The sequence below is a fragment of the Engraulis encrasicolus genome, chromosome 9, assembly GCF_034702125.1.
Source record: "Engraulis encrasicolus isolate BLACKSEA-1 chromosome 9, IST_EnEncr_1.0, whole genome shotgun sequence".
Taxonomy (NCBI): domain Eukaryota; kingdom Metazoa; phylum Chordata; class Actinopteri; order Clupeiformes; family Engraulidae; genus Engraulis; species Engraulis encrasicolus.
The window spans coordinates 22102199-22123956 of NC_085865.1; the positions used below are offsets into that span (position 1 = coordinate 22102199).

The 21758-nt window shown below is 45.4% G+C and overlaps 1 protein-coding gene across 1 annotated transcript in view; it reads right to left on the reverse strand.

Annotated features, from left to right (window-relative positions):
- Nucleotides 1-3726: 3726 nt before the first annotated feature.
- Nucleotides 3727-21758, reverse strand: part of LOC134456131 (phospholipid phosphatase-related protein type 4) — a 45929-nt gene continuing 27897 nt past the window's right edge. Inside the window, exons 3-7 of the mRNA XM_063207562.1 lie at nucleotides 20477-20606; nucleotides 19485-19680; nucleotides 15420-15477; nucleotides 8401-8574; nucleotides 3727-6505 (exon numbers count right to left, since the gene is read on the reverse strand). Of these exons, the coding sequence (XP_063063632.1) occupies nucleotides 4502-6505; nucleotides 8401-8574; nucleotides 15420-15477; nucleotides 19485-19680; nucleotides 20477-20606 (2562 nt within the window). The 3' untranslated portion in view covers nucleotides 3727-4501. The remainder of the gene's footprint in view (nucleotides 6506-8400; nucleotides 8575-15419; nucleotides 15478-19484; nucleotides 19681-20476; nucleotides 20607-21758) is intronic.

A 21758-nucleotide genomic window follows, 5' to 3' on the forward strand; every position in this document is an offset into this window, starting at 1 on the left:
GCGTTTCGGGGATATAATAAACATCCTCTGTCTGTAGTGGCAGTGTGGATATAAAATAAAAAATAAAAAATAAATTCAGTCATTCACTTACTGTATTAAAGGGATACTATGCAATACTTGGACCTGGTTGTATCAGTAGCATTCATCTGGAGCGTACAATGTACACCAGTGGTTCTCAACCTTTTTTGAACAAACGCCCCCTTGACCCCAACATAAGCCCCCTAACGCCCCATTGACCTCATCATAAGCCTGCCAACGCCCCCTTAGTAGTGAAAAATAGAATAGACCAATGCCCCCAAATGGGAACTACGCCCCGCCCCCACTCATCTGTATCCTTCTTAACGCCCCCCTAGGGCTTCCCAACACCCCCTGGTGGACTGTAGAATACTTATCAGTATTCTGCCCTTAGCCCTAATTGCTAATTGCTCCGCCACTGATTGAACCCCATGTTTTATTAGGTACAGTGTTGTGAAGATAAGCTACTTACAATCAGATTAATTTCCCCATGCACAGTTGACCAGCCAACACAGCACACCCTTTCTTTGATAAGTTTAGACTTTATTCCAATTCTTAGTCGCGTGCATCAACTCTATATGTGTCTACTGTACGTCAGCTGGAAACTGGTTTGCTGGTTTTAGAGGGTTTTCATGCGTAGCATGTCTGTTGACCTTGTGGCGTGCCACACACAGACCCAACCCAAGAGACCTGCCAACCCATGGTAGCTGTCCCGTCAGCAGCCAAGTTCCACGCGAGGAGGTCACGGAGCGTTCATTTCCCCTGTGATGAATCATTTAACCATCCACCGAGCTGCGACAATGAGCCGTTAACTTTACGAGTGTTGCAAAGTGTTGTTTTAATTCATTTATTCATGCATTTGTTTATTCATTCATTTGTTAATGTCTTAAACGTTCATTTGTTTAGTCATCCGTTCCTTTACTTGGGTGGCGGGCGGGGCCGGTTGTGTAGAAGTTAAGCTTGAGGGCCTAATTACTGTAACATACATTTAGTCTGTGTGTGTGTGCGCCATACACAGGCTGGTACTGAACAGAAGCATAGCAACAATTTCTGGGCCCTATGTACAACCAGCTCCCATGGGCCACCCTTCCTGACCCAATGATGTTATATTTGCCTTAATTATCCACAGTTCTTAATACTTTTTAAATGATAAAAGTATGTAAAGACATACAATGAGCGACGACTCCCATGGCTGTGAACTAGATACACCGCACTCACGATTTAAAGGTGCTCAACACGAAAAGGGACATTTTTGAAGTAAAACACACTTGGATCGTTGTTCAAAGTTTTCTGGCCAAGCTCTCAGTCAACAGACCTTCCTCAGTGTATGTATACTGTAAATGCTATTGAAAGAGTTATGCTGCTGTACAATGATGGCACAGCCAAGCTGTGAAAGGGTTAATGCCAGTTCCTTGTGTTTCAGTCCAAAACAGATGTCATGCTGCCAGGGAAGCCGACAGGGGGGGAGGGGGACAAAGGGGTCACACGTTCTGGGCCCAGAAATAGATCCTCATTACATTGTATTGATTGGGTTTGGGGCCCTTTCAGATGTCTCTGTCCCAAGCCTAGCCAAAGCTGTCAGCAGCCCGGCATGCTGCTAACTGTCAGAGCAGACCTACAATATGCCAATCTAATGCAGCAACATTTTTGTTTTCTTTGCAGACATGACTGTCTCGTGCCTGAGGAAGAAAACTAAGGCACCAAATCTGTATCTTCAAAGCAGCAGCAGCATCAGCACATGAAAGCTGAGAACAAAACAAGCAGGATTCCATCTCGGTGCATTTTAATAGCAAACGTTTATTTCAATATTTAGACGACATACAACTGACTCCGTCTAGACCCCTCGTGCAATGCACATGTGCAAGTCCATTGGTCGCAAAGGATGATTCGTTTGGCAATGGGTAAAGGGGGGAAAAATGGGGGGTTTCGCCTCTGACATGGTTGGACTACTAAAAATGAAATAAAAATCGAGTGTGGTGTTACGCAAAGGAGCCACCTACTCTGGCAGAACTTTGAAAGAGTTCAGCCCAACCCAGTAGCCGGCCGCCAGGATGAGAGAGGGTTCAGTACGATTCACTGCTTCATGCCCTCTCTCTAACACTCTTTCTTCCTCTATCTCACCCTCTTTCTCTTGGTCTCTCATACTCTTTCTGAGAGGGTGAACACTCACAACGGAGTGCATATGCAAATAGCCAGCCGCCCTCCAAAAGCCTCCCTCACCACAAAGGTCCAAACTGCCCCTCCTTTGATCATGGTGTTCACAGCTTCCTCCCTCTCTCGACACACGTGAGCCACTGCTCTTTGACTTAAAAGCAAATTATATCTACAAGGGATTGTCAAAGGCTTGATTACAAAGAAAAGGAACATGCAGTCTCTATAGATCGTTAGATTAACTGTGTATAATAGAGTAGTGCTTTTTTGTAGAAATACTGTAAAACCACGTGTTCCCCTTTTTCAAAAGACCCTTTGGCACGGATATGTACATCGTAAAAAAGTGGCAAGAATATACTAGCTTCCTTGCAAATCGTTTACAAGCCTGGTTCTATTTGAAGGCTTGAGTGAAATAACTTCATGAATTTGGCAATACAGAAGGGAAAATGAAACATAAACTTATAGATATTAGACAAAAATTCTGTCATGTACATTATATCAAATAAACAAAATATTCAATAAAACCATTGACTACCGTGAGCTAAGTAATTGATACAAATGTAATTAATTTGTGTTGAGAACTGTGTATAATCAATATATCAGTTACAAATTAGCACAAACATCAACAGTCACTTTAACTGATGGTTCACGATCATAAAAAACCTTCAGAATTCAGACACATAAAACATAAAGGGTGTTGAATGGGTTGTGAGAACTATAAATCACTTACAGTTCCTAACCATAATCCATCTTGTCTAAGTGCTGGACTGCAGTTTGGGCAAGTGGTGCGTATAAGAACCTGGCCACACTTATAAATATCACACCTACACTCGAAACACATGCAAGTCACATTCACACCTTCTTCTTCTACACAAAGAAAATCATCTCTCGCGTGCGCATAACACGGTCACACGCACGCACAGAAGTAGGCAGACATACAAACACACACATACACGCACTCACTCACTCACACACACACACACACGCACGCAAGCACGCACGCACGCACGCACGCACGCACACACACACACACACACACACACACACACACACACACACACACACACACACACACACTCATCTCTTTTGAGTCTCAAGAGATATACTGTATCCACTTCCACGGCTCAGACGAAGAAGAAAGAAAGGGGTAAAAAAATATAGTGTGGAGAGAGAGACAGAGCAAGAGAGTAGCATTCCTGTCAAGTGTCCTTAATTTGAAAGACAATGATCAACTCAAATTAAAGCTGTTTGGACAGGTGAAAGCTACAAAGAGTTAGTTTGGGTGATTACCTACTGTATGTCAATTACATTTTTCAAAAATAATGGTCATTATATTGCAAAGTGTAGAAAATGAACACATTGTGCAGGCTAGAAAAGGGTTCCATTGTTGGCTACAGTTAAGTATTCTAAGCACTTATGGTCATAAAAGCTTCTCACAACAAACACAGTTTTTCTGAGTGCACAGCTAAAAATACAAAGTTCATGTTCCACTTTTCCGGTCTTTAATATATTTTTTAATCATCTTTCATATAGTGTTTTTTTAAACCAATAATGGTGATGTAGCACCAAATGTTTAGAAATATTTACAATGGAACTGATCAATCAAAAAGAATGATGTTAATGTTTAATCTTCTTACAGAATATCACTTATGCACAGGATCGTACTCCTTACAGGTGGGGGTAAAGAATAAAAAAGAACGATTTTAACACTTTCGCTATCGTCAGCGTTTCTAATCTTGGCACAGAGAGAACTCCTTTCCTTCTCACAGTGGTCAAGTGCACCGGCAACCCAACAAGGAGAGACTATAGGACTACAGCCTGTAACACGTTTCTCTTGACGCTTCACTTCGTTTTAGAGTAAACTTCACAACACATTAGGTTTGTGCTTTTTGTGCAACTATATTCAGATATAGATATAAAGATATATATATTTATAAATGATCAAAAATACATCCCATGCACGATAAAAAAAAATGGCTGAGTATACCTAAACATGAACACAGTAACCAAAGTAAATAATAAAAACCTAAACTTTTAAAGAAGCTGATCTTTCCAGCAGCTTGAGACCTCATATGCATTCATGAAGAACAACCAAATTCCTAAATCCATTTGAAATGTTTTTGGGGGGTGGTGTGAAGGTGGGGTAGGGTAGTTTGTGGGGGCTCGCTGTCAATCCCAGCAGCACATCTGCTTTGTTTGAAAAAAACAATGCAACAAAACAAAAGGAACAAAATAACATTAAAAGAACGAAAGGCCACGCAAATCCTTCAGGAGTATGTAGTGTGTACCACTACACTACAACCACTGTACAGTACGAGCACAGTGAGTACCACTACTACTCCTTGGGAACTGGCGTGGAGGACGTTCCCTTATAGAAAATGTTCCGCGCGTTATCCGGGCTGTTGCTCCGCTCGGGGATGAGGATGAGGTTTCCTTTCCTCCGGAGCGTCGACTCCCGGCTGGACGCCACCGACAGGCTCTCGGAGCCGCTTAGTGTCCCGTCCCCGCTGCCCTCCACTGGGGTGACGCGTATGGTAGAGATGCCCTGGTGGAGGTGTGGGTGTTGGGGGTGCTGTGGATGTTGTTGTGGGTGCTGCTGCTGGGGATGCTGCTGCTGCGGGTGGTGGGGGTCGTTCATGGAGCTGGTGCTGATGGTGGGCACGGTCGGCACGGCGGCAGGGATGGGCTGGTTGCCGCTGGGCCTCTTGATGCGGTCGGCCGAGCCGTAGCCGTCCCGCAGCGACTCCGAGCTGCCCGAGTCCCGGTTCAGGTCGTTGAGCTCGAAGGACTGCCGCAGGCTGCCCTGGGACTTCCACGTCCACGAGCCGCTCCCGGGCCCGCTGCCGCACCCACTGCTGTCCTGGCAGGGAGCCTGCACCGTAGGCCGCGCGTCCTCGGGGTGGGCCTCCACCCGGATGATGGTGCCCGGGTTGGTGGCCTGGTTGCTGCTGGTCGTGCTGCCGGCGGTGGGCACGCCCGTGACCGATCCGGCGGTAGTGGAGGCCGTCTCCTGCTGCTCCTGCAGGGTCTTGTAGCGGAAGGAGTTGCCGCTGCCCTCGGAGCTCTGCGAGTTGGAGTGTAGTAGGCCTTGCTGCTTGGACATGGCGATCACCTGCATGATGCGCGGCTGCCCGTTACCGTTAGTCCTGACGCTGCCGTTGTTGTTGCCGTTGTTGGCGCCCGCAGCCACGCAGGGCATGGAGGCCGACGAGGAGGTGGTGGACACCGAGATGCCCATCTCCGCCGCCTTCTGCCACTTGGCGCGTGCCGCCGCGTTGGAGGTGGGCGACCCGCATGCGTTCTCCTGCGTCTCCTCGGGAATGTGGACCAGCTGCGACGAGCCGGGCCGCGACTGCATGTGGACGCGGGCGCCGCCCGCTATCCCGCTGGGGTTGGTGGGGAGCGTGTTGCTGCCGCTGGTGGCCAGCTTCAGGTACTGCGCGGCGGGACCCTGGTGCAGCTGGCTCGGGTGGTACTGCTGCAGCTGCGCCTGCATAGCCTGCATCTGCTGCATTTGCTGCATCTGCGCCATCTGCTGCATCTGCGCGTGCATGTGGGCCTGCTGCTGCATCTGCGCGTGCGCCTGCTGCTGCTGCTGCTGGTGGTACTGCTGCTGCTGCAGGTGGAGCAGCTCTCCGCCGTTGAGGCTGACGGGGGGCTCGGAGCTGCAGCGTCCGTCCATGCTGCGCGAGGGCGAGGGGCCGCACGCAACACCGCCGCCGCCACCGCCCGGCGGCTCCATGGCCTGTAGCGACAGCTTGCGGTTCTCGTTCTTGCTCTTCCACTGCGACAGCAGCTGCTTGGAGCGGCTGGAGTCCATGGAGGCGTGGTAGGTGGCCGTGCGACGGGACACCTCCTCCCCGCCTCCACCTCCTCCTCCTCCTCCTCCTCCTCCTCCGCCTGCTCCTCCTCCTCCCCCGCCCCCGGGGGTCACGTGGGCTCGGGGCAGCGTGTTACTAAAGGTCACCAGGCTGTCCTTGCCCAGCGCGGCCGCCGCCAGGGGCGAGAGGACCTCTACGTCTGCTGCCGCTGCGTTGGAGCGCTGCTTCAAGCTGCCGGCACCTACGGAGCCGGGGCCGCCGAGCGGTGGGCCGTGGTGGTTGCGGTGCAGCGTGCCCTCCGAGTGCGAGGTGGTGAGCCCGCCGTCCATGGCCGTGCTGTTGCTGGTCAGGATGCCCTTGGCGGGCAAGTGGCGGGCATTGGGACCCGTGCCGGCGCCGTCGTGGCCGGTGAAGGACGGCATGGACCTCGGGGCTCCTCCTGCTCCTCCTCCACAGAGGCCTGTCTTGGAGCTGGACTCCTCCTCGTTGGGCTGGAAGTTTCCAACTGCGTACAGACCCTACAAGAATAAAACAAAATGTCAGAGCTTGATGATGTCAGATGGTAATAATGGTACATCTATTTTCAGCTAGTCATGTTGGCTAAAGGTAAAAATACACACAGTACATATCCAAAGTGCTGTGTCATTGAACTAAAACAGCAGGTGTTTCACTGCACTTCATGCTAGTCAGCTTAAATGTTGAAGATAAAGACTCCATGCAAACATCTGCCAGGCTTGAATCAAGACATACGGTACATACAGTAAATGTTAAAGGACAAGTGCACTGTTTTGAACATTAAGCCCCTTTTATGAGTTGCCTGCAATGTTTCAGAGCCCCCTCACAGTTTGTTTTTAAAAACTATTTGCTGCTCTCCATTATTTGGCTAATTTGGATTTTTCTCAATTGGCTTTACAATGAACGTCTATGGGCATGTCCAAATATGTTCTTAAAAAATACCCTAAACATTTGTTTCCGAAAGAATGCATCTCAATAAGGTGTTCACTTGTATTCCCCAACAAGTTTTAAGGTGAAATATGGCTTCTGACATTTTTTTACTTAATATTTTGTGAATGAAAGAAAAAAATCTATTTACAAAATGCTACATAAAACACGACAGAAGACATGTTTCGCTACAAAAATTGTAATTGGACACCAGTGAACATCCCTGAACCCTGAGCTGCATATTCTTAACAACAAATGTTTAGTGTGGTATTAAGAACATATTTGGACATGCCCATAGACGGCCATTCTAAATCCGGTTGAGATGAAATCCAAATTAGCCAAATAACAGCAGCAAAAATGAAATTAACGGCGAGGGGGGCTCTAAAGCATTGCAGACAACTCAGAAAAAGGGGCGTATTGTTCAAAATAGTGCACTTTTCCTTTAATATATTTCTTAATAAGGTCAATCCATAACGATAGAGTGACATTTTGTACATCTGTAAATGACAGGTGGACAAAAGAGACTCAAAGGTTATGGTTTACAGTTAACATGAACTTAATCTACATATGACACTTATATGTAAGCTATAACACTCTTAAACTAGACAACTCATCTTCCCCTCATTGGAAAGCTTGTCAGCAGTGCAAGAAAAAAGTGGAAGAAAAACAAACATCAGAGCAGAGTTACAGCAATAAGTCAGCATGTATAAATGAATACATACATATTTGTCGGCTTTAAACATATCACCCTCAGCCCATACCACATAAATGTCTCATTAACAGATTTAAAGAGTTACACATACAGTAAAACTATGTATTGGCTCGTATCCAAAGAGTTTAGCTGTAAGCAACTGAACTACTTTGAGCTTAAAGCAAAACGCTTTGGAGAACATGACCTAGATGAATGAAAATCTTCACAGACACTGGATATCGTCACTCACATCAGTAATCAGTTCATGAGAAAATAATTTAACGTAACATGACACGTCACCTTAACAAGGTTATTGTCGTTATAGAATCATAAAGTAACCAATCACTAATCATGACAAATTAGCAGCCCTCACAAGGTGTACGCTGATGCTTCCCCCTGTGGAGAGCTGGACTGGGTGAAAAATACGGCCTGTGCTTTTTTTTTACATAGACCAGCCCCCCTCACTGCCCATATCAGAGCCTAATATTATGGCTCTGTCCACTGTCTGTATTAAAATGGACCAATGGACTGCCCCTTCTACAGTAAATGGTGGGGCTATCTCTAAGGGGAAAAAAAACAAAAACAACAACAAAAACAACAGCATTAGACCCTGAGGACTGTCGGCCCACCGGGAATATACCCCCATATGAATTATGTGATCGTATTCCAAAAATATGCCCTGTATGCCCAGATTACCAGTCCAGCCCTGCCCTTGTATATGAAACTCATATACAGTACTGTAAATCTATCTCTAACTGTTCAGAGAATAGTGGCCCTCACAAGGTACACAGCGATGCCTCCTCCCAGGATGAAGCCCAGGTACACGTCGATGGCGTGGTTCTTGTACTGGATGATGCGCGTCAGGCCGCAGATGATGGCACAGATGATGAAGGAGAACACCAAGAGCGGCTTCAGCAGCTTGGACGAGTCCGTCAGCGTGCTGTTGAAGTACATCTACAAGAACAGAGACAGCAGATGGAAGACATCGCTCAGTTAGCAAGTGGATCTTATCAATATGCATATGAGAGCTCTTTTCCAACAGACGCTGTAAATGTTTAAAAATGGCATATTTTATTGAACTTCTCAGTGTATATCAGTGAAGTCACTGATTTGTTGTTTGAATTTGGTAAAAACAAATCATAAACCTGTTCCAAAAATGAAATTTAAAAAGGAATACTGTATATGAAAAGCCCATTTGAGTGGCTTTTATGGAGTTAAGGGAAAGAGCTCCGCATATGTACATATGTCAGCAGACAACCCACATAGTCCACAATTGTTAAACCAGCACTTTTACTAACAAAATGTCTCCCAGTTAGGATCCTGATCTCAAAGTGTAGGGCCAATCAATAAGCGTCAAGAGTTGACACCTTTAAAAAGCCTCACATTTCATCTCAAGGTCGATTATGTCATCACTTATTATGTAAAAGGTTCAGGAGTCGATACCTTTTGAAATGTGGAAAAGTAAAAGGAAAAGGAGCTAGTGCTAAATATTACACAATTTACTTCTTTATATACCTGCTAGATAACAGTCATACAACTCTTCAGTACAATGCCACTGATGACGTACATTGACGTACATTCCTTTCCGAAAATGCATCATCAATTAACATGAGTAATCAAATCTAACTCATCAAAACAACTGTCTGTCCTGTAATGAGTCCTGTTCTGTGTATATATATACCCTCTGAAGGATATTGGGATGCTGACATCAAAAGGCACCTCAGCTCAGTATCATGCACAGATGCAGGCAGGGCTGGATTAAGGCACAGGCTAGATATGGCTCCAGCCTAGTGGGCCCCCCACCTGCCAGGCCCGCCCGGTTGAACAAAGTCGGTATGTTAACTCATTGATGCCTGATGTTGCGTTGCGCAACATTGGCCCTGGCGCCTGGAGCTGCATTACGCAACATACAGGCGCATGAGATTTGAGACAACTTTATTAGCAGCTCACTGTTCAAACTAGTAGGCCTAATATGGGTTCTGCTGCTGCTTGCTCACCCTCCCATTCAAATACCTCCTTTGGCCAGCAGATGGCTCCTCGGAAATGTCAAAGCCTGCCCATCTGCAATGATATCTCCCTGCCAGAGACTGTCCTTCCTAATTCTTCTCCTGATACCCCTCTCAATAATGGACTAAGCCCTGAAGTCATGAATGCTACATGTCCATTGGAGTCTACCCCTGACGTTGTTCGCTTGGACAATCCATGTGTTTTTAAGGACAGAAAAGGCATTGGGTTAATCCACCTCAATATCAGAAGTATATTGCAACGAGATAAAATGGACCACTTAAATATTTTAATTGCTCAAACTAACACAGATATCTTGGTTTTATCAGAAACTTGGCTGAAGAGTGAAATTGATGACTCTGAAGTCAACCTTTCAGGCTACAATTTATTTAGAATTGACAGGGTCGGGAGGGGTGGGGGTGTGGCTATTTACGTGAAGTCACATTTCTCTGTCACATTTCTGTACTCCTTAAGTGAACCTAAATCCTTTGAATTTATTGCACTAAAGGTTTATTATGGCACCAATAACAACTCCTTCATAATAGTTGGGATTTATAGACCCCCGTCAGCTGATTCTAAATCCATAGATCAGCTTGCAGAATTGATATCTAGATTCACTGACTCAGAAGTTCTGGTTCTTGGGGATTTTAATATTGACTGGCTAACTGATGCCTCCAAACATCTTAGAGATGTTTTCTCAAGTCTATTTTTGGATCAACTTATTAATGATCCAACAAGACCAAACTCTAAGAACTTTAGCAAATCATCTCTTATTGATCTACTTTTTACAAATAAGATGAACAAAATTAGCGCAACTGGTGTTTTTGATTTAGGGGTCAGTGACCACTGTCCCATTGCCTGTATTAGGCACAGCACTCTAACCAAAGCACTGCCTCGGATTTTGGTTAAAAGAACTATGAAACATTTTAATGAGCAAGCCTTTTTAAATGATCTCTATGAAAGTGACATTCATCTCACAACTGAAATTCCTGATGCTGACTTGGCTCTACAGTTTTTCTCAAACACGTTTATTTGCATTGTTGACAAACATGCACCTTTTAAAAAGATAAGAGTAAAAAGTAGAACAAACCCATGGTTCACCCCTGAACTCTCCTCTCTTTTTCAGTCAAGAAATAAGGCTTGGTCATTAGCAAGGAGGAGCAAGGATGCCTCTGACTGGGCAAGTTTCAGGAAAATCAGGAACAGATGTACATTATCTGTAAGAAAGGCTAAATCTGACTATTACTTTAACCTTGTCTCTAGCTCGTACTCTGATCCTGCAAAATTCTGGAAGGCTGTAAATTACAAAAACAATAAATCTGTTACACCTATGCCTTCTTCCATTAAGTTTGATGATTGTCTACTACAAGACAAATCAGACATTTGCAGTGCTCTTAACAAACATTTTTCTTTAGCCAGTCAAAGTTTTGATAATAGCAATAATCATTCCTTTATGCCTAGGGCTGGACATGATATGTGTATCAGAGACAATGTCAGAGACGATGATCTGGAATTTAGGCTTCATCCTGTGTCTAAGCATACAGTGCTATCTGCTTTATTAGCAATTGATAGTCGCAAATCCACTGGAGAAGACCACCTAGATCCCCCTTTTCTTCGCACTGCGGCATATATAATAGCAGAGCCATTATTGCACATTTTCAATTATTCTATTTCCACTGGAGTTGTCCCTACACTATGGAAATTTGCACACATTACCCCGTTGCACAAGGGGGGTGATAAGACTGACCCTAACAACTATCGACCAATATCCAAGCTACCGTGTCTCTCAAAAATACTAGAGAAGTTGGTAAATGATCAGCTCAAAGAATTTCAAAGAACACCAATAATATTCTGAGCCCTCTCCAATCAGGCTTTAGGCCTAAACATAGTACAGTCACTGCTGCTACTAAAGTAATTGATGATATTATCACTTCTCTTGACAAGAAAAAACATTGTGCTGCCATCTTTGTGGACTTATCCAAAGCATTTGACACTGTGGACCATTCTCTGCTTCTACAAATTCTGCCTGGTATTGGTTTTAGTGCAAGTGCCTGTAAATGGTTCCAGAGCTACCTATCAAACAGACACCATACTGTAAAATTGGGTAATACTCAATCTGACCCCCTGCTAATAACCAAGGGGGTCCCACAAGGTTCAGTATTAGGTCCGGTACTCTTCACCATGTACATAAATAGCATACTCTCTCTCCTTTCCAACTGCTCTATTCATCTATATGCAGATGATACAATTTTGTATTGTGTTGCAGATTCTGTACAGCTAGCATTGGAGAATTTGCAGCAGTCTTTTAATATTCTACAAAATGCCTTCATTGGTCTTAAGCTTCTACTTAACGTAAGCAAGACTAAATGTATGGTCTTTACTCGATCTAAGCATGGCATGAAAAATGATTTTAATATATCTACTTTAGATGGGTCTGTTATTGAGAGAGTATCACATTATAAGTACCTGGGAATCTGGCTAGATGACAAGTTCACATTCAAGAAACATACTGACTGTCTTGTCACTACGCTCAGACAAAAGCTATCTTTCCTGCACAGAAATAAATATCACTTTCCTGTTTTCTGCAGAAAAAAGTTAATTGAAGCTACTTTTCTGTCTTCCCTTGACTATGGTGATGTTATTTACAGACATGCACCACTCTCTAATCTGAAGGCACTTGACACTGTCTATCATTCAGCTCTTCGTTTTATTACTGGGGATCCATATAGCACTCATCATTGCCTGTTATATGATAAAGTTGGGTGGGCTCCACTTTCTCACAGAAGGGACATGCATTATTTTATTTTTATTTTTAAGGCCCTCACTGGTAAACTCCCATTTTATATTTCATCTCTTTTAGTTTGGCACTCCAACCCATATCAAACCCGCAGCAGCAACTTTTTACTGGAGGTCCCTTATGCCCGCACTGAACTAGGTAAAACGGCTTTTAGTGTCTGTGGACCTTCACTTTGGAATACCTTGCAACAAAGGATAGGTCTTCAAGCCTTGGTGTCATTAGAACATTTTAAAGTAATACTGGGAAGTTTTTTATCACATACTTGTACTTGTTTTAACTCATAAGTTTTAATTCATAGTTTGTCTTAATTTTTTACCTCTTATATGATTTATGTTGCGTTGTGTATGTTGTATATATATATGATTTTATATGTGTAATTGTTTGTTTTACTCGACATCATTGTAAATGAGGGCTGGGCTCTCAATGATTCTTCGAGTTTAAATAAATGAAATGAAATTAAAAATCTCTGTTTGTTTGAGATGAATGAACACATACTAATGAAAGAAGAGGATCTTAGCATTTAAATGGAACATAGTGCATATTTTTTGTGCTTCAGAAGCTGAGTTATAGGTTTTTGTAGGCTGAGGGCAGTTTTTCCTAAAAAGGGCTCAGGCATTCAGCACTCTTTTTTGCAGGTGCCTTAGGCGTCAATGGGTTAATTCAAGATAGAAATTAAGAATAACATACTTAATGACATTTTTCAATACTGCAACTGTGAAAAGATGCAGTCTTGAAAACAATGTCTGTGAGTATGTAATTCTTAATTCCTTTGACTCTGCTGTCAATGTAATTTTGTCGTGAAACTGGCCTTCTGTTGCGGCCTCCAGTAACCTATAGCCAAGGGGCCCCATACCATCTTAATCCGGCCCTGGATGCAGAGAGAGCAAATGAGATCATCGGGAGATTGGACTCCTTCCAGCATGTCTTGTTGGAGTAAATACCCTTGCTGTATCACCACCACAGCCTCACTACCAACCCAAGAAGCCTCAAGTGGGCCGCTGTGGTGTCAGACTGAAGTCAGACTGTGCGTGCAAATGAGTGCGGTGGTGTGAATGCCGCCATGCGATCCAGTGTGTGTGTTGGTGTGGATGCCGCCGTGCCATCCAGTGTGTGTAAATGAGTAGTGGCGCGTGAATGTCCCGATGTGATCTGGTGTGACGATGCCAGTGTGAAGGCTACTCTGAAGATGGTGGTGGCATTCGGTTACCTCTGCGGGGTCACTGACCATGGTAGAGTTGATTGAACTATGTGAGTCAGCATTCAATTCTCTCTCTCTCTCTCTCTCTCTCTCTCTCTCTCTCTCTCTCTCTCTCCATTCATTTTTGTCTCAGTGCCCCCTCTCTCTATTACATCTGCTCTAGTCGGTCCCTGGTGTGGCCTGCTGTGGCCGTCCCTTTCGATTGTCTCTCATTGTCTTTCTGCCTCTGTTTTTTTCCCTCTGTGTGTGCCTCTCTCTCTGCCACTATTCTTTCCTCCTCTCCTCCGTGCCACCGAGGCACTTTATTACTGTTGTTGATTTATGGCTGTGCGTCACCGTGACCGAAGACAGCCACATAAGTACATCTCGGTTCACCGCGGCCCACAGCCCCCCTGCTGATCGCACACGTCACACATACACATACACATACAGGAGCTCAGCTCAGCTCAGCTCAGCTCCGCTCAACTCAACCCACCCACTCACAGGCATACATACACCTGTACACTGTAAAATATTGCAGCCAGTTAAACGTACATAGAAAAGTAATGCCTTGCTGCCTTATGTTGGTAAGTTAACTTAACTTGAGAAAGCCTCAAATTGAGTTAGTCCGGAGTTGAGTTAACTTACAAACTTAAGGCAGCAGGGTAACTTGCTTTTTTATGTTTAACTGGCTGCATGTTTTATAGTTTACGCCATGATGCATGTATGCACCATAGCACCTATTACCGTACTAGCGTGTACAGAGCTGTGACTGCATTTGCATTTTAAAGGATTATTTGAAGTCCTTTATGAGGAATAATTGAATATACTGACAATTAAAAAAAACAAAAATAAATAAATAAACAAAACAGAGCACAAAAAAACATCAAAACAAAACAAATAGTGAAGTGCCTTATGGGAGGGCTCTAGATTAAACGTGACAACTGAAGAAACAGGGTGGAAGATGGAGCAGGCGAGACAAGCACAAGACTGATTGGAATCACAACAGCAAAGGAAAGCAAGAGGGGGAGAATGACGTTAAGAAACATCACTGACGACAATGTGATGGTGCAAAGTACCAAAGAGTCGTGACAAGGCACGAAAGGGCCTGCAGACATGTCGAGAGAAAAACAGGCAAACAGATGGAGACGTAGAGAGACCATGAGAAAGAGAGAGACGCTAAAAGACTGATATCAAAGTAAACTTAAGATTTAACACCTCAGTGACGAGTGGTGAAAGAGAGCGTGGGAGGAAAAAGAGTGAAAGTAACAAGGTCAGAACATTTATGAAACACACACATACACACGCACACGCACACGCACGCGCGCACACACACACACACACACACACACACGCACACACACATGCACACACACACGCACACAAAGATGGAGAAAGAGAGCAAAAAAGGGAATGAACACACAGAATAGTACAGTGAAAGTTCAAGGAAGAGGGGGAGAGAGGAAATGAGTTAGGGCAGTCAGATGGACCGAGAGAGAGAGAGAGAGAGAGAGAGAGAGAGAGAGAGAGAGAGAGAGAGAGGGAGAGAGCATTGGAGAGATAGAGAGACCATTGGAGGGAGAGAGCAAAACATGAAGGGTATGGTACACAAAATATACGGACAGAGACAGATGCAGTAGAGGAAGAGAGGGGAGGAGGAAGAGTGAGTGAGTGAGAGAGAGAGTGAGCGAGTTAGTGGTGAGAGAGAGAGAGAGAGAGAGAGAGAGAGAGAGGGAGAGAGAGAGAGAGCGTTGGCTTCCGCCGAGAAGCCTCTGTGTGGCGTGAAGCCTCAGTGTGGCGTGGGCGTCTAGCATTACTCACCGAGACATAGACGGCGGCGAAGGATGCCAGTGTTGCATGCTGGGAAGGGAAAGATTTTCTGAAAGCAGAAAGAGAAGACAGAAAGAAAGAGGAATTAAAAGCAGTGAAGAGGTCAAGTGAGACCATTTTTTTACATCTTAAAAACCATGACTTGCAAACCCTAACAATTGCCCAGTCTTTTTCAGAATCCATACTTGATTACATCTACGACAATTGACAAAACACTCAGGCATGCTGGATGTTTTGCCAAGCAGATGGTGAGGGGTGGAGGTGAGGTGAGGTGAGGTGGGGTTTATGACGAGGTGGAGGAGGAGGAGGAGGAGGAGGAGGAGGAGGAGGAGAGAAAACGGCTTCTGTTATCTCCCATTCAATCTCCTTGTTTCAAGCAGGCAGGCAGGCAGGCGGACCTCATTTCCAGCATAACCTGAATTTCACCCCCCTCTCTTCCTCTTTTTTCCTAGCAAGCTAAAGTGCCTTTACATCCCCCATGAAGCATTCATTATGCCTTGGAACCACCTCAGGAACAAACAGGCTCAGACTCAACACAGCCAATCCATTTGTGCACACCCCGACTTGCACTTTGAAAGCTTAAACACATTTTAGTCTGGCAAGAAAAATGTAGGGAAATGTTTTTAAACCTTAAAGCAATTTACCGCTTGCAGGCCAAGTGATTTATTTTTTAAACGGGTGGACTAATTTCTGCGTGAGGTACTTAAAATGCATTTCACACAGTAAAAAAACAAGTGTCTACAAATGCCCTCCACCTACAGTCACTTTATCAAATGGGCGCGATAGTGGCTGTGCAATTTGAGCTAGTGATACTGTACTCAAATGTACTCAGTCTACCATACACTGAACACCCCCAACCCCCAAGCTGAAAATCACAGTGTCCACTGACATGTCGGAAGAGACAAGCCAAAAGTGGATCCTGCCCCATCTGTGTTGGTCCATAACCACCACGCTGACATTCTGTTTCGCAGAGGTGGGAAGGGGCTGTTTGTTTATGCTGGAAGCTCCTGCCACGCTGGATGCTAAATGCTGCCACGGACGGACCCAGAGATGATATTTGCCGCCTGATTTCATCTGTTTGTCCAGAGCATAAACAAAAAAACCTCACTGTCATCCATCTCCTGCAGCGAGAGCGAGAAAATGAGCAAGAGCAAGAGCAAGCATGAGTGCGAGGGCACTCTCCCACATTGAAGACCAGTGGTAGTGGACATACTGTATAACTGCATACAACTGTCTTGATGCCCTTCTGCACAATCTCTTCACTTCCAAGTAAGTCGTAGCTTGGTTGTTCCTATCAGACCTCTGTGTGTGTGTGTGTGTGTGTGTGTGTGTGTGTGTGTGTGTGTGTGTGTGTGTGTGTGTGTGTGTGTGTGTGTGTGTGTGTGTGTGTGTGTGTGTGTGTGTGTGTGTGTGTGTAGCTCTGGACCCCCCTGGTTGTGCACCTATGCATCAAATGGAGATTGAAAGTGCATCTTATACGGTATGACAAATTTAAAACCTATAAAGGAGGACGTTAGGACATCAGCCTGACGGTAGCAATGTTGCTACCCTCTTTGTCCTCACAGCCTGTATGATTCAGACAAATGCGCACATTACAGAAACTAGAGGTTGAAAGTGTAGTAGGGCAGCCGTCCTCATCTGATGAAATAATTATTTCAATCTTGAGGACAGGCGGGCAGGGGCATGAACCTCTCTACAGTGTGTTTAATTATACCCAGTAGCATTTTTCTGGGTGACTTAATATATAACAAAGATACAATAGCCTGCAACAAAACACAAATTGCATATCCAAAGCCCATATGTAATGACTTTTTTTCATAGCCCAGTGACTTTTTTGTATCTCATATCTTTCCCTCATGCCATACTTAATACTTAATCTCTCTTAATGAACACACGCTGCATTGAGAACTTTGTTTTGTACTTGTATTAAATCATCTTTCATACCCCCAAAAAGGGTGGTGTTATACACCCCAAAAATTGTGGTGTCACATTCACACACAAAAAAGCCCTGACCTCATTCTGTGTGTTTCTGTGTGGGTAACTACTGTAACTTCAAAAGGCCTTCTCTCCTGTCTTAATCTCCATCTGCGGCTGCTGTGCTGGCCCTGGGGGACGGCGCAGACGTAAGGCGGTGCATGCCGAGACGAAGCCGAAGCCCGACGCTTATTAAACTTCCACGTGCTGACTGACTGACTTGACGCAAGAGGGACGAGGAGGGACATGGGAAGAGATCTCTAGCCAAGCATGGACCTAATCTGGAGCGCAAAGCGGGGTGGTAATGAACCCTAATGAGAAAAGAAGACGCCATCCTCCTCTTTTTTTTCTCCTTTCAACCCAATCTCCCCATCCGCTCCTCCTTCCTTCCACACATAGTGAGAGCCAGCTCGCAAAAAAAGAAGAAATTAAGAAAACCTTTTTGGGATTTATGAATTGTGAAAGTGCTTCCAGAGCCCCTAATAAGCAGCTTGTAGGACCTATTCAATCTGTTGGGGGGTGGGGAGGCTGTGACATTCCCCCTCCCCACAGGGCCGCAGACAGCTTTTGCTGGGTCCAGGACAAAGTCATCTGAGAGGGCCCCTCACCCAAAACATACAATTTAATGGGGACCCAATTCTGGGCCCCATATCTCCCTGAGCCCGGGACAACACACCCCTTTGTCCCCCCTGTTGGCAGGCCTGCTCCCCATGGGGTTGGTGTATCATAGCAGAGCAGTCGTCTAATCCAAGCCTCCTGGCCCTGAGTGAATATGCTGGCGCATCGAGTGCTGTGTCACTGAGAGATCAGAGCCTTCTGGCGCTATGAATGGTGCGGGTTCACAGTGTTCAGAGTGCTAAATGAGTTTGAGCTGTGTGATTGTGGAAGCGCATGTAATTACTGCAGAAGGTCAAATGTGCCTGCTAAGACCAGTGCGCTCAATGGAATATGACTTAAAAGAGACGGCATCTCCGGCTCTTGTAGGATACTGCAGAGCTTGTTGTGTCCATCACTGAATAGGCTCCCGTCACATATTAAGATATAATTAAGATCTTTGTGAGGGAACTTATTATTTTTAGTGATGAAATCCCTTTTACCTGGACGATAAATTGGCCCTTTTCGGTCTAATCCTATAGCACCATTATTCAAAATTGGTGCCGCAAAAGCACAACTATGCCTTACTGTATCACCTATGAGTAACACTTCTTAAAGTGACTAAGGATGATAACTTTCTAAACGCACCCACCTTAGTCATCATCATCATGACATCGCCACACATCATAATAGATCTATTTTTGGTTGTGCTCACTCCTTCACCTGACCTATAAATTGATCTTTTACTGTAGACCTGGTCATGTTTCACCACCACTCTACTGACAGTACAAAAAAATGTTCCACCATTCCTGTTGCAATGACTATTTCAATGACTATTACAGCGTGCCACTGGAGTAACGGTGTGCATTAAGGGGCTACACCCGGTCAGAAATTGTGAGGTGCATGCACATCCCAAAAACAATGCTGGATATAAGTGAAACGAGCCTAAAATTCATCCTTTTGACCTGATCATGCTGCACCATCAGTCTAAACACGAAACTACTAAAGCTAATTCCTTAGCAGAGTCCTATTGTTCTTAATCACCACCTGTGAGCACCCATTCTAAATGTGTGACTAAAGATTTTTAACTTTTTTAACCCAGCCACCTTAGTCATCCTCACCACACTTGACCGTGAAGCTCAAAGACGGAATAAGGTGAAAGGTTAAAGGTGGCTGACCTAACACAAAGTTTCAGCAGGTGTGCCGATTTTTCACAAAATAAATCACAGGAAAGGTTCTTTCCATCCACCTCAGTCATCCTGACTACACTTGACCCACAACAATGGTCTGACCCACAATAATTTATTGTTTGCATGTGCAGTGCACGCACCACACACTTTTCGACCGGGTTTAACATTTTCACCTTCAGTCGTGCTGTTGGAACCCTCCTCACCATCCTTGACCGTGAACCACAAAGGTGAAACCAACGAGACAAAAGAAAAGGTGAAAGGTTGAAAGGTTGAAAGGTTGAAAGGTGGGGCACCTCACCTGCCGGCGTTGATGAGGGCGGGGTCGGCCCCGGAGCAGATGTCGTCCATGATGTATGCGTTGTCGTCGCAGGAGGTGTTGAGGCTGGTGTAGTTGGGCTTGCAGACGGTCAGGAAGTACGGCGCGTGGTAGCCCGTGGCCAGCTGGATGATGTCAGTGATCAGCGCCGTGGCACACAAGCCAAAAACATGGACACCTGTGCAGAGAGAGAGAGACACACACACACACACAGACACACAAACACACATGGGCGTGTACAGACACACACACACACACACACACACACACACACACACACACACACACACACACACACACACACACACACACACACACACACACACACACACACACACACACACACACACACACACACACACAGAGACATACACACACACACACACACAGACACACACACATACACACACACACACACGCACGCACAGGCACGCACACACACGCACGCACACGCCCCCACACAGATACACAGACACAAGGAACACAAGGTCATCGTGGAGTAAATCCAAACAGCCTTTCATCCTTACTAAGGCACAGACACACAGCTTCCAATTCAGTCTCTCTCTCTTTCTCTCTCTCTCTCTCTCTCTCTCTCTCTCTCTCTCTCTCTCTCTCTCTCTCTCTCTCTCTCTCTCTCTCTCTGTCACATAGACACACATACACATACACACACACACGTACACATGCATGCACACAGGGAAGCTGACATTGGAGGACAAAGGGATCAGTTGTCCCAGGCCCAGAGAGGGGGTGGGGGTGGGGGGTTCATTACATTGGTGGAGGGGCCCATTCAGGTCACTTTGTCCTGTGCCCAGCTGAAACAGTCAGCGGCTCTGCATGCACGCACACACACATGCATGCATGCACGTACACACATTGATACCACACATGCATAGTGACACCATACAATACAAGTATTATACAACCCCACTGAGAAAGAAGCACACACACTCCCAGAAAGGGGGGGAACCTACCTACAAACCTGACGGCCCGGCGTATGTAGGAGTTGAAGTTGCACCCGGCCGCATTGATGTCAGCCTCGGCCCCGGCCCCGTTATGCCTCCGGGACAGGCAGCAGAACAGAATCCCCTCGCCGATCATTATCTACGGTACGGAGGATGGGGAGAGGAGAGAGAGAATCCCACAGTGAAGTAAGTCAGTGCCATTGTCACAAATAGTACAGATCACATGTCCTCGGTTAGTGGATTGGTTGGTGACCGATATATCTACAAGAGTAGGGAGAACTGTGCAGAAGCCACAGCAGAGTCAGGCAGTGTCACACTATAGTCACTTATCATCACAGATCACATGTCCTTGGTTGGTGGGTCGGTGATAATTTATTTATTTATGTATTTAATTTTTTTTATTTAACCTATTTGTCCAGAAGGATCCCACTGAGATATCACACATCATCTCCCAGGAAGTAATGGCACAGCAAATAGGCACAGACCAACAGAGGAAGCATATTCAAAAATACATACACCCCGCACATACCAGATCATTATCTGCAGGGAGGGAACCACAGAGAAATCTGACAGCAGAGTCAGTCAGTGCCATATAGTAGAGTCGATGTTCAGTTCAGTCAGTGCCATATACGTACTAGAGCTCAGACGTCCTCAGTCAGTCCGTCAGCCACCACCAATGCAATTACGCTGTCCCCAACGGAGTGTCATTTGATGGCCCTCCCCATCCTTGTCCCCCCTATAGCATGTGAGGAGTAGATTCCCCCATGGAATCCACAGCAGAATCAGTCAGTGGAGTCACTGTCATGCTGTGCAGATCAGATGTCCCACGATGGTGCCATCAGCCACCACCAATGCAATTAGAGCTGTGACCAACATAGTGGCATTTAATACCGTTATCCAACCTCCCCTCACCTACTCCGCATCCCATAACTCGGTGCTTGCTCCTAGTGCCATCTACCCTGACCGTGTTTCCCCATCACATTACACTCAAATAACTTTTTGGATGGGGCATGGGTGGAGGAAGGAAGGGGGATGCTATGCTCTGCCAAAAAGGCTCAGGTGTAAGCCATTAGCGATATGATGTAGGAAGACCAGGCCTGCCCCTGTCGTGGCCTAACGGTAGGGCACTGGGTTACTACGCCGGCAACCCGGGCTCGATTCAGGCCGATCCTTCCCGTCTCTGTCGCCCCACTCATTTCCTGTCTATCCTCCAATGTCCAGTCAAAAATAAAAGGTATAAACACCCCTAAAAAATATATTTATAAAAAATGAAAATCCAGGCCTGATTCTC